A 12259-nucleotide genomic window follows, 5' to 3' on the forward strand; every position below is an offset into this window, starting at 1 on the left:
TTCAAAATTCATAGTTATTCATCGTACTTTGGCGAACTAAGTGAAAATGCAAAGCCATAAGACTTTAATCTGAAATGTAAAAGGAAGTGACGTTTTCAGGGGCGGAAATCCGTCCGCCAATCGCGTTTCTGTGCGAAACTTTGATTTATTACGATTTTGTGGAATTTCAATGAGTTAATCAAAAACGACGATTATACAGCAGTGATATCGTTTTGTTTATTAAAATGGGAAATGTTTACAAAATAATAGCAGTACAGTAAGGTGCAAATTCAACCTTTTTTTTTGCATTGCGCCATTCTTTTGTTAGTGATGTTAACCAGTGGTATTAAGACTAGGACCCATAGTTTAATTCTTATTCATATACTTGCAAGTGTAATATTTACAGCACGATGCATTGGCGTAACGATCAGAGTGGAAAAAAAGGCATTCGTTGAAAGTTTTGTATTCAAGTTTGCTCTAATCAGTATGTATAATCAGTAATGTTTCCTTTAAAGCGCAAAAGTAAACTGCAAATAATTGTGTAATGAAACAAATGTTGATGCTCAGTTGCTACATCACACGCGAGATGAATTTAAAGCCTTGCTGCATACTCTTAACTTCGGAGATGCTTCACATAACAGCAGTACGTCATATGTACATATTTATAATGAACCTCACACGGGGTTTCTACTTAAGGCTGACTGCTGTAAAAATCATAGAACCTCGCCTCGACTGTAACATTACTGCTACTAGTTCTGTACATTCAGTACTTGTCCGCCTAAATTAACCGATGTGGAAATAAGACAGCGAAAACACTGTTAAACATTTAACAAAGTGTGTCATATAATCATTGAACAACCGCTTGGATAGTAACGCTACCTTAAGGCCAGAGGAAAGCTTCCAAAGTGGAATAGCACTGCTTTAGAATGAACAAATAATACAGTATAACCAATATATATATATATATATTTCATAAGTTAGTGTAAAGAGGGCAGCATGATACGCTCTGGGCTCCCGCAGTTGTGCAGTGGAGCGGCGTGGCATCCGGGAGCCAACGCCGAACCGCGTCGGGGACCCGAGGTACTTCCAACAGTTTTTGTTAGGGGCAAGCGGGCACCAGCCGTTGTCATCGTCTGTCATTTTTACGAAGTCTCCAGCGCGTCGAGGACCTTCATGATCTGCTGCTTGATCACCTTGGTGGCGTCTCCGGCGTTGGGGATAAGATATCTAAGAAGAGGTAAACACACGTGGATTAGCGACTCATACAAGCACACCAAAAAAAAATTAGCAAAGAATCACCGTTCCACTGCGGAAATCTCCACTCCGGTGGAGTTGTTGGTGCCAAATTTGAAAGTGATGAGCTCCGGGTGCTTCTTCTTGGACGTGATCTTCACCACGGAGCTCAGCGCTTGTCTGGACTGGATGTAAGCGAAGCCCTTCCTGGCGGCGATCTCGCGAAGGCAGTACATGTGCGTGGCGGTGACCAGCAAGTGGCTGCAAGTTGAGCGCAAAAAAACACAACGTAAGAACACAATAAAAGAGAATTTCAAGAAATAAAGTTTTAGCTCACCTGGGGAACATGTGACCGGTCTCCTTCACCTCGTTACACGGGATGTGATGTTTGACGTCGGGCTTGTTGGTCCACGTCTGAACGTTGACAATCTCCTTCCGGTCGTCGTCCGACATGGAGGAACTGTCGATCTCGTCTAAAGGACGCAAGGGGGAACCCGTGGATAAAAACGCTCCTCACATCTGATGATGAAAGAAGAAGATTCACCTGTGTCGTACTCCTCTTCGTCGCCGATGCTGAAAACGGGCTTTACTCCGCGGTAAGGTTTGCCCACGCGGTCGCTGCTGCTCACGTGTCTGAAGAGATGAAACGCTTTAGTGAGGGGGGGGGGGGGAAATGCCGAGACTGAGATCACGACTGTGGAAAAAGCCCAATTCATCTATTTGACACAAATGGCGATGGCAGATGAAGACCTCCAAGCTGCAGAAAAAAGGAAAAGCTTGACGAGAATTGCTAATACATATAATATAAAGACAATGAATTCACTTTTAAAGAAGTATCTCGCCCAGCATACCTGAGAAATTCAGGTTTGTAAACCACTGTAATGACCAACGCATCCCAACAGATGGCGATGTTGCATCACATTGGTTTTGAGATTGGCACAGCTTTTGCTAGACAAAGATTAGGCAGTGAGTCTCTTCTGCGTGACATACGGACTAAAAAAAAAAAGACGATGAAAGCTGAAGTGAGGATGAATCAACCAACGCCTTAAAAAAAAATGTTAGTGAAAGCATGACGACTAGCATGTGTGTGTTTGTTTGGGGGGGTTAAGAGAGAGCCATGAATGCTAATACAGAGTGGCATGCGTGAATGTGTTCTTCAGAGCCAGTCGCTGGCATGCTGAGAGCTCAATAGCGAGCGCTTACCTATCAGGAATCACCTTCTCTGGCCAGGGCAGATTGAAAGATATTCTAGCATGAAATAAGGTACAAGGTACGGTGAATATAATTTGTTTTGGGGCTTGCGTTGAGCAACACTAACAAAGCTCAAGTCCACAGTCGGACAAATATTTCCATTTCCGCTGCCGATATGGGGACATAAAGGAATTGCTCACCTGTCCACAGGGGTGGACGTGTTTTCAATGAAGCTTATCATCTTCTCTTTCACATTCACCGACTTGGACTTGAGGGCAAAAGTCATTTTGTTGACCAAAGATTTGACGCCTTTGCCGTCGCTCAGAGACTCCCCCTGGTGGCCATGGAAAAGAACACGAAACTTGCTCACTTCCAACTCAAATGTCAACCAAGAAGCAAAAATTAAATTTTTCTGCCGTACGTCTGCCGAGCTGAGACTGCTGTGAGATCCCGACGTGCTGACGATCCAGTGGATGTACGACGAGTCCAAGCCCTCCACGTTCATGTCCACCAGGTGCTGCTGGAGAGCTGAGAACAAACAAACACACTCAATTATCTGTCACTTAAATTGTGCTTGGTTATCCCTTCCTAATTTATTTATTGAGGCAATCTGAAAGGCTTTTAAAAAATAACTATACTCACCCATGAATCCCCCCTTAGCAATGCTGACATACTCTTTATTTTTCTGCAAGACAAAGATCTTAGTCAGCATAAAATGAGCCCGTGTGTTTTAGCCTCCCCTATTCGAATCTCTCACCTGCAGGAAGTGGGCCAGCACCATGTTCATGTACATGTCCTCCTCCTCTCTGCCGCTGCCCATGAAGCACAGGTGCTCTCCGCTGGCGACCGAGCCCGACTCCAAGGACTGCTTCTGAGCCTCCAAGAGGGACTTGACCGACAGAGCAAACTCGGATGGGTTCTGGAGCATCTGTGGCGAAACGGAAAAAGTGAGCAATTGACAAGAGAAGCTTCTGAGTACCACTGACGCCAACTCACCAGGTCTGAGTCCAGATGGAAGGCAGTGGACAGATGACCGGCGTTGTACTGCTCAGCCGGCCGGCAGTCCACCACAAAGAATCGCACCCCATCCTGAGGAGAATAGAGGGAGGTGGTGGTACGTTAGATTTTGCATTTTAAAATGGTCAGCAGCTCAGCCACCTGCTGATGTTGGTTGGCCAGGAGGATTTCTGGGACAGACACTGGGAGGCAGAGCGCCTGACTCAGGTCGATGTCCTCCTCCTTCAGAGCCACCAGACTGCTACCGAACAGGTTTTGGTTCATCTGGAAAGAGAGAGAAAGGCGTCAGCGGTCGACGTCAGACCAGGATGTGGTAGATGATGGCCAGGAAATGGAAGTCCAACCTTCCTGAGCGACAGAGGAGTTTTGCTCTGGTAGTACTGGGCCAAGGAAAATAAGTCCTCGATGTCCTCAGCTTCAAGAAGAGCAGGAGATTCTTCCAGCATTTCTGTGACAGATAATGTTATTTATTAAAAGTGATTTGCCGCCATCTTGAGGCATCTAGAGTGAATTACAATTTTTTTTGGGAGGGGGGGGGGTTCAATGAACAACTCAAGCACGAAAACTGAGGACCATACTTACTGATGATGTCATCTTTGCTGTCTCCTTCTCTGTCAAGGATGGACTCTCTACAGGTTGGATATAAAAAAAATAAGTAAATAAATAAAAAAAAGTAAGAAGTCCGATTCTATCTCACAGAAAAACGGGAAGACTTTACTTGGCATTGACGAGGATGATGAGCATAAGGAAGAAGATGAGGAAGGGGTCCGCTTGTTGGAGGTAGCAGTCCCACAGAGCCTGGGTGACGTCAGCCGGGCAGTGGCTGGAGAACAGGCTGCCCATCTGTGGAGGACACAAACAGTTCGGGGACATTAACAGCGCAGTGACAGAAAGAATCAATTTTAGGAATCCCAACACACCCAGTTGATGGCGTAGGAGTCAGGCGTGATCTTTTTGGTATCCAAGAAGGAGCAGAGTTCAGGTTCGTGGTACTGCAGGAGCAGTCGGTATAGGTGGAACGGCCGACCTTTGGGCACACACTCCCTGAAAGGGGGTAAAAAAAAAAAACATCCTTAAATGATGTGATTTAATAGGCAACTTTTAAACACAAAACATTTCGATTAAAAACAAATAATTGTTTAAAAGGACAGCACACCCACCGGGGTATGTGCTTGTTCATAATGGCGTAGAAGCAGTTGTAGAGGTCGCTGCGGGCCAGCCGAAGGCCCAGCAACGGTTTGAGTAGATGCGGCCAGCTCAGGTCAGAAGTGAAGCTGATATTGCGCGACTTGCAGTAGAAGGTGACCACCGCCTCCACGTCGGACACCATGTCGCCGCGCTCCTCCTCCGACACTTGAAGCTGCTCTGAATGTGGGAATCCACAAAAGAAAAAGTGACCAAATCCCCCCAAATTTTGTTCAAACAACGATTGATTGAGCATTTCCTCACCGATCAGCTGCTGACTCCGACTATGAATGAGCGTCTGTTCTGGTAAATCAAGGATGCCATCCCATTGGGCCAGAGAGTCTCCTTTCCCGGACACGTTCAGCGCAATCTGGTGACACACAATAAGCCGTTGATGTTCAACTTATCACAATTTAAATCTTAATTTCCAGACATATGTACCTTCCACATCTTTGCTCTCTGTTGAGCTGAAGTCTCCTGAGGGTGGACGACACCTTTGTCCATCTCCATGTCGGAACTACCCGAGTCCAGAGCCTCAGCTAAATCTTGGTCCCTGATGGGACAAACGGAAAGTTTTCAATTATCAATTAGATTTTATGTTTCGCGAGTGTTAGGAACAGGTGGTAAAATATTTATGAAACAATACACCACTCCCCTAACGCACCACATTCCATTCATTCCGATGGGATGATGATCTGTCCTTTATGACCCTATGCAAGTCGGTCAAGCAGAGAAGCGAGGTATTGTGTCAGATATCTTAAAGCACGTCAAGCAGCAAGGGAAACGAAACAGAGGCCATTGTTGAATCGAGTGTTCCGCTTTGGTTGTGCTTGAGCGCAACAAATCCCAGCTATCAATTGGACTTGCTCATTGTTAGCATTCTCAGCGAGTTAACCGGCGAACTAGATATGCTGACCAAGCGAAAGATATCCAAAATAGGCTTTTTTTTGTTCGAAAGCTCCCCAAAAATACATGAGTAAGTTCGACGTGAGTGTGACTCCTAACGTGGTGACTAATTTTAATAAATGATAAATAGCTGGTTAAAAACCGAAGAGTACAACACGGATACAAAAGCAGATTAACAACACAAATTTATCGTCCATCAAATTCGGTAGACCCGCCGCGGATAAAGAACGTCCGACTGCAGGAAACTGAGAAATGTCGCTTTACGAAAAGGACAAAAAGAAGATTGTCTCACCAGCTGCCCCGGAGCGCTTCCTCCACAGCATCCGCCATTATTGTGTTGACGAGACACGTCAAGTGCCGGCAAGTATCGCGAGAGTTTGTTGACGTCTGGGGGGCGGAGCTAACGTGGTGTTTCGTTTTTGCGTTGATTTTTATTTATTATAAAAAGCGAAAGCATATCAACAGTCTTTCCAGGAATCATAACTTTATTAGGATTCAAATTCTATTTCACTTTGGTCACCATACACATCGATGAAGAATGTCAGTAGAACTTGTCAGTCAAAATCAAAGTGTCCATCTCAAAACGTTTACAACAATTCCAATAGGAAATTTGTGCCTGTCTGTAAAACGAGAAACAACAAAAAAAAGGCTCAGGTAATGAGATTAAAAGGATAACACCCCGCAGGTGAAAAGTAAATGAAACCAGTTTTCTTCTCCCCAACAGGTAAATTAAATCGTACAACTGTTTTAACAATGCAGGTGCTATAAAAAGGAGGCGTTTTAAGTCAGCCTGATAAGATTGATTCTCCTAGTGTTCGAACAGCGCAGGCGTTACATTTACATTAGAAAGTGAACATGCTCACGCAATGTAGAAAAAAAAAAGAAACAGGCAATTCAATATTTTAAAAAACAAGCAAAACGGAAAAAGAAATACCATTCCCTGCTTCCGAATCAACTTTTGCATACAGGCCCAAGCATTCCCAAGACAGACATGACATATTTGGCTACATGTTTTGAATCTTCAATTTGGAACTGATATTGGGAGATAAATGGAACAAAACACTTTGATAGTCAAACTTTCTCTCACAGTATTCTCTGCTGACAAGTCATCTCTATCCCCTTTTTTTTCAAACACAACGTAAACACGATGCTCAGGCGGGCTCTTCGAATTATTATTTTTTACATTATAATCCAGCATTTTCCTCACCTCGCTTAAACAAATCGATGCAGTTACACAGTTACGATTGGAGAACGAGCAACCTTCAGATTGATGCCGAGTTAGAGCGTTGGCGGCTTGAGGCCGTACTTCCTGGCCACCTCCGTCTGGGCGTACGCCGCGTCGCACAGCGAGTACAAGTGTGCCATCTCCATCTCCGATTTGGCCAGGTTGATGGCCTTGTTGAACATCTCTATCGCTTTGTCCAGATTGCCCCTGGAAAAAAAAAAAGAAGTTACCCTCTGGTTATCGCACATCTCGAAAAAGGTCAGTCGGGTCAACTCACCTTTGAACTTCAATTGTTCCCATCGTTTCATAGGCAAAGTCACATTTGTTGTCAATCTCGATGGCCTTGCTGATGAGGTCTAGACCCAAGTCTAGGTCTTGCTTCCACTGGAGCTGTAACAATCTGCGTAGAATAGGGATCAAGATTTATAGCACACTACGCCACACCCTTTTTAAAGCCTCGCTGAACCCAAAGCAGATCTGTAGACACAAAAAGTAAGAATCCTCCGTTGTGTCACACTTACCCTTTGTGGACATATGTCGTGGCGTTGTCGGGTTCCAGCTCAATACACTTGTCATACATCTCGTCGGCTTTGCCAAACTGCTGCTGATCGGTCAAAGCCTAAGAAGGAGGTATGAAAATGTTCAAGTATTGATGTCACGCTAAGAATAAATCTGAGTTCCTACCTGAGCGTAGAGCGCATAGCCCTCAGCGCACTTGGGGAACCTTCTGATAACGTCCTCGAAGCCATCCATGGCGATCTGGACTTGTGATGGGTTGTGGCCCGTGTACGCTTGTCTATACTGGAGGACACGGGAGTGGTTTGTCACGCAAAGTCGTTCACGCTAAAACGTGGCGGACGGTTGTCAAAACTCACCAATGCGAAACATTTCTGTGCCTGGGCGAGAGCCGAGTCGGGCCTGAGCAGGATACACTCGTCAAAGTCCCCCACGGCTTCATCCACCTGGTCCAGCAGGATCTTCAGCTGAGCAAACATAACCACGAGTCATAAAACAGCACTTCTGGAACTAGTATGGAATTGATCAACCTGACTCATACCTGCCCCCTGTGGTGGTACACGTCGGGGTTGCGCGTGTCGATCTCCGCCGCCATGTTGAAGTCCTGCGTGGACAGCATGGGTTGCTGCTGCTGCATGTACATGCTGCCACGCTTGATGAGAGCGTTGGCTCGCAGCTGCCGACGAGAAAATAGATGAGCACACACCAAAAGAAAACAAGCAAAAAAAAAAAAAATTCAAGCACCTTGACGTTGGCCTCTTGCATGTTGATGACGCGGTCCAAGTCGGGCTGAGCGGCGATGGCGTTGCCGATCAGCAGATAGAAGGTGGCGCGCAGCAGCAGCGCCTCGGCCGTGTAGCGGCCCTCAGAGTCCACTTCCTTGGTGCACTCGCTGATTATCTTGTCGTAGTTCTCCTCCTCCATGAAATGCTTGGCCTTCAGGTAGCCCGAGCTAACGAGGTGGAGCAATTTTTAACAGCGCCAAATCGCAAGCTTGCCATCCCCTTGAGAAAGAGCAAATCATCTTCCCTCATACCTGGCCGTGACTTCAGAGGCCTCGCCCTCCTTGTCTTTATCCTCATCCTTCTTCTCGCCCTTCTGCAGGGGCTGTGAGATGATGTCATCGGTGAAGGAACCAAAGTAGGACTTGATGAACTGAGGCGAAGGCATCATCGGCTCACGGTTCTGGAACAGACGGAACATAGTTTCCCTTCAAGCAAGTTTATTTACTATGCTTATTTCCAGCCACTAGGTGTCAGTGTTTCTCCCTGAACTCATACAATATTTTTTCCCCCTTGGTAAATATTTTAAATGGCATTGTTTTGAATACAGTTATTGAAGTTTATTGTTATTTTAGTCTATAGTTAAAGTGCAAACAAGGAAAGTACATACCTTGTATTTTTCTTTAGCCTTCTCCTTCCCCAGCTGCTTGAGCACCTTATCTGCCAGCAGCATGCTCTGTTGGTTCTGGAAGGCCTCCAGGATACACACAGCAGTGACATCTGTGATACCACACAACCAGGAATGTCACGCAAAAACTTTTTTTTTTTTCATTTTTACCCCTCACACACATCTACACCTCTCACCTTCTAAGCATTCCTTCTTATTGTCCAGCTTCTCTAAAGCTTTGGCCCTCCTGAAAAGAGCTTTGACATAGCGCGGGTTGAGCTTCACAGCTTCTGAGCAGTCCTGCACCACCTCAGTCCATTTCATCTGTGGAAAAACAAACGATTAGATGAATGAATGAATTAGAGACAGTTATATAAACAGATTATATACATTTTAGGGATGTAAGTTATGCATCAAAATGTAACTTCGACACGCCTGATCTCCTCAAGCAGCAGAGGACTCAAGAACTTAGTTGTTTAGTTGAGTGTGGTGCCAACCTGCTGTTCGAAGGCCGCTGCTCGGTTCTGGTAGAACGTTGACAGGTCGCTTTTCTGCTCGGCTGGGCAGAGCGCGATGGCCTCGGTGTAACACTTGATGGCATTGTCATACTTGGCTGCCTTAAAGTATTTGTTGCCTTTGTTCTTTGCTGCTTGGGCCCTGTCCAAAGGGCTCTAAAAGGGGAGGAGGAACACAGGAGCAATAACCAACTTGCAGCATCTGCCTATGTCGCAATCACTTCAATTAAATTGACATAATTATACTTGTCAAACATAAAACATATTTTATGGTAAAGTTAGGTAACAATGAAATCCTAACGATAGCATTGTCACGGATTAGCAAGCAGCCCTGCAAATTTGTAAGTTAGTGAGCTCGTAGCATTAGCATAGTCTCATTTGTTTAATCGAGTCGATAGACCGACTGCGCGTGGCCTCCCCAGCCGGAGGGTAGGCTGTCACAGGCAGGTGTCCTTGGGTGCGCGTCACCTCAGTGGCAATGACACACCCTCGGCCGGATAAGCCGCCCAGCAAGCCCCGGGGCACGCTACAACCCTCGCGGTTACGCCAAATGAAAACGCCTCCAAGCGAATAGGCCGAGCGGTACCATGTTGTCCAGCCCCTGGTTGGCTCTCGAAGCGCTGTCTTGGCCCTGCTCCGGACTGGCGCTGCCTTCTGGTGTTATCCGTTCCCCGCTGCCTTTCCCCGGGCGTCCCTTCGCCTTGCTGCGGTTCCACAGGTACACGGCTCCCACCCCGAGCACGATGGGAGCGCCGACCAGCAGAGCCAGCTGCCAACGGGGAAGGCCGGTGCCGGACTGCGGCTCGACTGGCTTGGAGGCAGCCATGATGAGCAACCCAGGATCGGCTAGCACGCTAGCTAGCAAGTTAGCAGTTCTGCGCAAGTCGTCTTCTTCGCGTGCTTGGAGCAACGTGAAGAATCATGGGATAGCGGCTGACGGGAGTTGTAGTTTTTTAGTGGTGTCATTTGTAGTCCAAACTTGCTTCCGATTAGTTCAGGTCCAATATGTTATTTTGTGTTTTGACGGTTTGTTCTGTTGTCTCAAATAAAATTTAAAGGTGCTTTAGACATACAAACAATCCATTTTTGTAACAATAAATCTGTTTTCAAATACAACCCTTGCCTGAGAAACCCCGAGCTTGAATTTGAAATCCGATAAACTGAGCTAAGATTATCCAAGTCTCCTTAATATTATTGGAGTAATTTTAGATTTAACACCTCTTCGTTATAGACGTTATTTAAGCCTGACGGGGTTGACTGTAGCTGACTTTGACGACTGGTGAGTGTCGGTCACAGGTCGAGAACAAATAGCCGGGGGCAAAAAAACATCGAGTGGCGTCCAGACACAACAGGGCTCAGCTCCCAAATGGGACAGAGTAGTTGGCAAAGACTAACACACGTGTCAACATAATGGTAACCTATAAAATAAAAATGATGATTTCGTGTCTAAGTGACCCTATTGCAAAGAATCACATGCAGTCCCTTCGCGTTGTTTATCTCAGGCCTGTTGGAAATGTACAAGATTAGCGCCTGTAAAACTCAATATTGTCAAATGAAAAGTCATTTCATGAAATCTGGTTGTTTTAGTCATGTTAAAATATATTCAATTAAAACATGAAGAAGAAGAAGAAACAATTTTGTCATATTTTGCTACTCTTTACAATGTACATTGTGTTGCTCCTTCTAGTGATAATTACTTGGCCACCGGGGGCAGTATTGTCAAGTAAATTTCCATTTTAAATGTGTTTTTTTTTAATGAAATGAAAAAAATAAAAAATAATAATGGTATTTTTCCTCACACGCTTCATGCACACACGGAAGTGTTATAAGCTGATGTTTTGTTGTCCTACATACCAGGACCAGGGAAGCACTCCATAACTATTGATATGTTTGATGCACTCATGGAAAGTATGGCACATTGTGGAGATGCCTCAGGGAGGGGGTGGGGGGCGGATGCTGACTGGGTTGGAATGAAAAGGGTTCCAAAAACAAACACTCCCATCGTCAGTCCCTCCAGAGTGACAACTCTCCTCCAGCTAATAGATTGAAAGGGATTGCGGCAGGTTATTTCAGGATAATCTGGGAATAGTCAGTCAGGCGTTCAGTCAGTCACCGCATCCCACAGTCATGTCGCTGAGGCTCTTGCCTGCCATCATCATGGACGACGAGGATGATGACGGCAACTTTACCAAGTGGATGAGCAGCTACTGGGGACACGGAGCCGAAGGACGCGGCGGAGGTGGTGGAGGAGGACACCTGCGTGAAAGGAAGCGAAGTTTTAGGAGACCGGCTAAGAACAGAGTTGACAGACGAGCATCTCTTCCAACAGTCGTAAGGATGCAACACAATGACCTCATCGATTAATCAATGGTGACTCAGCTAAAATGAAATGGTAGATAAAATGGTTCTGCTTTTTCCACAGTCCCAACTTGACGCCATGAAGCTGAACCGGTTACACGCGGCCACTACGGCGAGTCACGCGAAAAGCCGAGAGGACAAGGGTGAGGTCAAACCTCACCAGAGGGCTCGGCGGACATCCTCGGACGACAACGGACGCTCCAAGTCGGCCGTCCCGGAGAGCCGCATCGGAACCATCCCTGAGCTGACCGAATCCTTTCAAAAGAGACTTTGTCTTCAAGATAAATGCACCCCGTCCCAGGTGAGCAGGCAGAGGTCACAAAATGAAGACGACGCTCGTTTTTCATCATGCGTTTTTGTTTTTCAGAACGGCGATGTCAAGATGTGTCTGCTGTGTCATGACAACGTGTACAAAAATGGTGCTGGCCTTCAAGAGCCGCATTGTGCCCACACCTTCCACAAGGAGGTAATGTTTGTAAATACTAACTTGCCATGCGTGATGTCATGAAAACTCACTAGTTTGCTTTTGGACGAAAGTCCGCTCGTAGGTCCGAGCCGTGCGGCAGCGAGACGGCCGCGACCTGCATGGTGAGGAGACTCCTGAGCGACAGGCGGAGGTCCGCGGATGAAGTCGGCGCCGTCACCCCTGAAAAACAACAACAGCAGCAGCAGCCGTTCCGCCGGCAGCTTTCCCTGCGCCGACACCGTTGAACTTAACACGATATTTTTCAGCGGTAGGCCAAAC

General features: G+C 46.2%; 3 protein-coding genes across 4 annotated transcripts; 1 reads left to right on the forward strand and 2 right to left on the reverse strand.

The window, feature by feature from the left end:
- Positions 1–191: 191 nt before the first annotated feature.
- Positions 192–5870, reverse strand: tbc1d23 (TBC1 domain family, member 23). Of its 2 annotated transcripts, XM_049718978.2 has the most exons (19): positions 5804–5870; positions 5047–5158; positions 4870–4975; positions 4581–4785; positions 4341–4464; positions 4139–4263; positions 4003–4049; positions 3765–3868; positions 3562–3684; positions 3400–3492; positions 3161–3331; positions 3046–3088; positions 2825–2931; positions 2604–2737; positions 2416–2460; positions 1757–1845; positions 1550–1685; positions 1279–1473; positions 192–1206 (listed from the first exon to the last, which is right to left on the reverse strand). In XM_049718978.2, the coding sequence occupies exons 1-19, from the start codon at positions 5839–5841 to the stop codon at positions 1122–1124; spliced, it is 2082 nt and encodes a 693-aa protein (XP_049574935.1). In that variant the 5' UTR covers positions 5842–5870; the 3' UTR covers positions 192–1121. The 2 variants fall into 2 exon arrangements, with proteins under 2 accessions (XP_049574935.1, XP_049574926.1); XM_049718969.2 differs by lacking the exon at positions 2416–2460.
- A 108-nt stretch (positions 5871–5978) lies between these two features.
- On the reverse strand, positions 5979–10048 carry tomm70a (translocase of outer mitochondrial membrane 70 homolog A (S. cerevisiae)). Its single transcript, XM_049724235.2, has 12 exons — positions 9743–10048; positions 9139–9312; positions 8839–8965; positions 8645–8754; positions 8289–8437; positions 7997–8204; positions 7794–7928; positions 7612–7719; positions 7421–7537; positions 7258–7355; positions 7014–7136; positions 5979–6943 (listed from the first exon to the last, which is right to left on the reverse strand). The coding sequence occupies exons 1-12, from the start codon at positions 9980–9982 to the stop codon at positions 6790–6792; spliced, it is 1743 nt and encodes a 580-aa protein (XP_049580192.1). The 5' UTR covers positions 9983–10048; the 3' UTR covers positions 5979–6789.
- Positions 10049–11149: 1101 nt separating this feature from the next.
- Positions 11150–12225, forward strand: lnp1 (leukemia NUP98 fusion partner 1). The gene is made up of 4 exons (XM_049726237.1): positions 11150–11487; positions 11579–11815; positions 11882–11980; positions 12052–12225. The coding sequence occupies exons 1-4, from the start codon at positions 11284–11286 to the stop codon at positions 12223–12225; spliced, it is 714 nt and encodes a 237-aa protein (XP_049582194.1). The 5' UTR covers positions 11150–11283.
- The last annotated feature ends 34 nt before the right edge of the window (positions 12226–12259 follow it).

The sequence above is a fragment of the Syngnathus scovelli genome, chromosome 10, assembly GCF_024217435.2.
Source record: "Syngnathus scovelli strain Florida chromosome 10, RoL_Ssco_1.2, whole genome shotgun sequence".
NCBI classification, from domain to species: domain Eukaryota; kingdom Metazoa; phylum Chordata; class Actinopteri; order Syngnathiformes; family Syngnathidae; genus Syngnathus; species Syngnathus scovelli.

Coding starts and splice junctions, on each gene's coding strand:
- tomm70a (XM_049724235.2), bottom strand. CDS start 9,982: ATGGCTGCCTCCAAGCCAGTCGAGCCGCAGTCCGGCACCGGCCTTCCC. Junction 8,438..8,644: donor AGGCTAAAGAAAAATACAAG/GTATGTACTTTC, acceptor CGTCTGTTCCAG/AACCGTGAGCCGATGATGCC. Junction 7,929..7,996: donor TGCAAGAGGCCAACGTCAAG/GTGCTTGAATTT, acceptor TCTCGTCGGCAG/CTGCGAGCCAACGCTCTCAT.
- tbc1d23 (XM_049718978.2), bottom strand. CDS start 5,841: ATGGCGGATGCTGTGGAGGAAGCGCTCCGGGGCAGCTG. Junction 3,869..4,002: donor CAGCAAAGATGACATCATCA/GTAAGTATGGTC, acceptor TATCTGTCACAG/AAATGCTGGAAGAATCTCCT. Junction 1,846..2,415: donor GAGAAGGTGATTCCTGATAG/GTAAGCGCTCGC, acceptor TCATCTCTTCAG/ACACGTGAGCAGCAGCGACC.
- lnp1 (XM_049726237.1), top strand. CDS start 11,284: ATGTCGCTGAGGCTCTTGCCTGCCATCATCATGGACGACGAGGATGAT. Junction 11,488..11,578: donor GAGCATCTCTTCCAACAGTC/GTAAGGATGCAA, acceptor CTTTTTCCACAG/TCCCAACTTGACGCCATGAA. Junction 11,816..11,881: donor ATAAATGCACCCCGTCCCAG/GTGAGCAGGCAG, acceptor TTTGTTTTTCAG/AACGGCGATGTCAAGATGTG.